We start from the raw sequence: 3,408 nt of genomic DNA on the forward strand, positions 1-3,408 counted from the left end.
AAAAAAAAAAAAAAAAAAAAAAAAAAAAACAGGCTACTGAACACTAGTTCTTAGTTTCAAAAGGGAAGCTTACCTAAGAAAAAGTTATTTAATAAATATGACAAGATATATTTATTTCTTTTTGATTTTTCTTTTTAGAGAGACAGAGGTCTCACTATGCTGCCCAGCCTGGGTTGCGAACCCCTGGGCTCAAGTAATCCTTCCACCTGACCTTCCAAATTGCTAGAATTACAGGCATGAGCCACCATGCCCAGCCCAAGAAGATGTATTTCATAAACCTTAAAATGAATTACATTTCTAAAATAGCGTGAAAGTTTTTTTCTTTAACTCATTGACAAACATTATTTTCTATTTTCAATAAGATTACCAAATATGCCCCACACCTAGGCCATCTTTTTTCTTTCCTAATATTTACCTTTTGTCAGCTTCTCACTGCTTTTAGTACTTCCAAGTTGCCTAAAGTTGTTATCAACAATCTTCTACCTCATTATTTGTCATTGCCTGGACCAGGAACTCCCAAAAGAAGCAGAACAACCCCTAAGGGACATTCTGAAAGTACATGAGGCCCTGTTTGGTTGCACAATAATTTGAATAGAAGGGAGGGTATTTGGTGGATGGGGGACTGTTGATCCTAAGAAGTCCTAAAATACATGAGACAATCCTGTATAACAAAGAACTGTTTGCATCCCTCGATTTTAAAAGATTAAGTAGGTGAAAAGTTTATGATAATCTTAGTCCAGAACTTTATTATATATAAATATATCATTATTACACTGTTTTAGTACAGACTGAATCTTCCACAAGTGCAAGTGCCATGTAAATTGAGGGAGATTCCACTGTTTTGTTCAAATTTTTACCAGAAATTGTTCGCCATTTAGGAAAAACAAGTTTGTAAAGAACCATAGTCCCTCTGCTATTTGAGGAGCCAATATAATAATTTGATAATTTGCATTGGTAGCTGTCACACACACAGTGATTCTATGAATTGGTGCAATATGCCAGCAACTAAATTACTCATTATGTTTTCTAATGTAGTAATGTCTAAGTATTTACATATTTAAATTGTAGACATGTTAACATGTTATTTTCTTTTTTTTTTTTTGAGACAAAGTCTTGTTCTGTTGCCCAGGCTGGAGTGCAGTGGCGTGATCTCCGCTCACTGCAACCTCTGCCCCCTGGGTTCAAGCAGTTCTGCCTCAGCCTCCCTAGTAGCTGGAATTACAGACATGTGCTACCACACCCAGCTAATTTTTGTATCTTTAATAGAGACAGGGTTTTGCCCTGATGGCCAAACTGGTCTCGAACTCCTAATCTCAAGTGATCTGCCCGCCTCAGCCTCCCAAAGTGCTGGGATTATAGGAGCGAGACACCGCACGCAGCCTGTAGACGTGTTTTCTAATAAAATATTTCACCTTTATGTCTCAATTAAAGCATTATATTGGTTATTAAAAGTTATGTTTATAAGTAGATTTTATTGTCTATGAATCTGACTTCAGGATTTCAGGGTATTACAGGACTCAGACAGTTTGAGAATCACTGGCCTACACTTTAGCCTTCATGCACCCGGACTACTAAAGATGCTTCCTATCTGATACTCTGGATTCTGTAAACTCTCTCCTCTTCCAAGTAAAAATACCTACAGATGTAAAAATCACCAATATTAGTTCTATCTTCCAATTACCACAGCTCCCAAATACCTTGAAAGCCTGATACTGGAATTTTTACAACTCTCCACAAAAGGATTACTTCTGCCTAATCTTGTTCAGCTATATCATACACTGAATACTATATCCAGAAATCCTTATTTCTAAGGAGTCAGCAAGTCATAGTGGAAAAGGTGTAGCATTTGGAATCGTAGATCTGCCACTTACCAGGGATGATCCTGGACTGGACAAGTTAATTAAAGCTTTCTAAATCTCTATTGCCTCATTTTTTTTTTCTTTGTTGGAGACAGGGTCTAGCTCTGTCTCTCAGGCTGAATTGCAGTGGTGAAATCATAGCTCACTATAACCTCAAACTCCTGGGCTCAAGTGATCCTCCAGACCCAGCCTCCCAAGTAGCTAGGACTACAGGCTCACACCACGATGCCCAGCTGATATTTTTCATTTTTCTTTTGCAGAGATGGCGTCTCCTATGTTGTCCAGGCTGGCCTCCAACTCATGGTCTCAAGTGATCCTCCTGCCTGGCCTTCCTAAAGCGCTGGGATTACAAGCCTAAACCACCACTTGGGCAATTTTTCATATTGAATGTTGAAATATTACCGTGCAACTGTGCATGTATCAGGTTAAATACATCGTTAAAATTAAACCCACCTGTTTCTCTTGTTTAACATGGCTACAGAAACGTAAAAATACGTATGTGGCTCACAATATGTTTCTGTTGGACACTTCTTTGTTAGACCCTTCCTTTTTCCACCTCTACGGTTCATCCTGAATACACCACTTGCAGTTTCCAACAGGGCCCTGTTTCTGTGCCGGAGACTCTGGAGATAGTACTCCTGGTACCTGAAACCATTTTTCCCCTTCTCTTTGCTGAATAAACTGCTTTTATTCATTCAGATCCTAATTTTTAACTACAGCTTTCTCCAAGAAGCGTCCCTGATCCCACCACGTCCCCTACAAGACGGTATTAGGGCCTCCTATGAGACAAGAAAATCCACATACAGCACTTATACTGTATTTGCAATTGCCTATTTTCTGGTTTGTGTCCCAGACAAGACTGGAAGCTCCTTGAGGAGACAGATCCTCAGAACTGCTGCTCCGTCTTCCACGCCCAAACGTCAAAGCCAAGCACAAGGCGGTCTCTCCACTGAACAAATGAGCGCTAGGGAACAGACGGTGAGCGAATGCGGGGGAATACAAAGGTTCAAGGGTGAGGCGGTAGAGGGCAGAAGCAGAAACTACAAGGGAGCCAGACGGGGGTGGGGGCCGCTGGCAGCACTCACCAGTCCCTGCTGGTCGACGTCGGCGTCGGGTCGTTTAGCCGAGGGCTGCAAATACTCAGCGTAACGCAACCCCTCGCCAACTGGGGCGATGACACCACGGGCAGCCATGGCAATGCGGCCCGGAGACGCAAGGCGCCGCGGCGATGACTACGAGGCGGCCTTAGGGACAAACTAGTTAACGCGGTTTCTTCTCGCAGATCCAGTGCACTCTGTGCTCGCAGTGCTGGTTAAAGGCAAGGGTCCCAGAAGCTACCCTTCTCACCCGAGCTGGGCAGTGTGTCCCGTGCAAGCTCGGGGTCAGATTCCGAAAAGAGCCAAGGGCACCGGGACGTTTTTGAATCACAGTCGCAGGCGCAGAGCCAACGCTGACCCTCAGGGAGCTTTATATACTTGGGCCTTGCCCCTCCCCAGGCCTCCCTAAGGGACTGGGCTTAAACCCTGTGAACTGATGTTGGTCGAATCAG

At 43.2% G+C, this 3,408-nt stretch overlaps 1 protein-coding gene across 2 annotated transcripts in view; it reads right to left on the bottom strand.

The window, feature by feature from the left end:
* Window positions 1–3,408, bottom strand: part of DNAJC15 (DnaJ (Hsp40) homolog, subfamily C, member 15) — a 59,269-nt gene that overhangs the window by 54,407 nt on the left and 1,454 nt on the right. The window contains exon 1 of one of the 2 annotated variants that reach the window (XM_011974628.1): window positions 2,945–3,162. The exons of the other annotated variant lie outside the window; for it this stretch is intronic. Within the exon in view, the coding sequence (XP_011830018.1) occupies window positions 2,945–3,052 (108 nt within the window). The 5' untranslated portion in view covers window positions 3,053–3,162. Of the gene's footprint in view, window positions 1–2,944; window positions 3,163–3,408 lie in introns of those variants that run through there. 2 annotated transcript variants of the gene reach the window in all.

This window comes from Mandrillus leucophaeus, unplaced genomic scaffold (genome assembly GCF_000951045.1).
Source record: "Mandrillus leucophaeus isolate KB7577 unplaced genomic scaffold, Mleu.le_1.0 Scaffold147, whole genome shotgun sequence".
NCBI lineage: Eukaryota > Metazoa > Chordata > Mammalia > Primates > Cercopithecidae > Mandrillus > Mandrillus leucophaeus.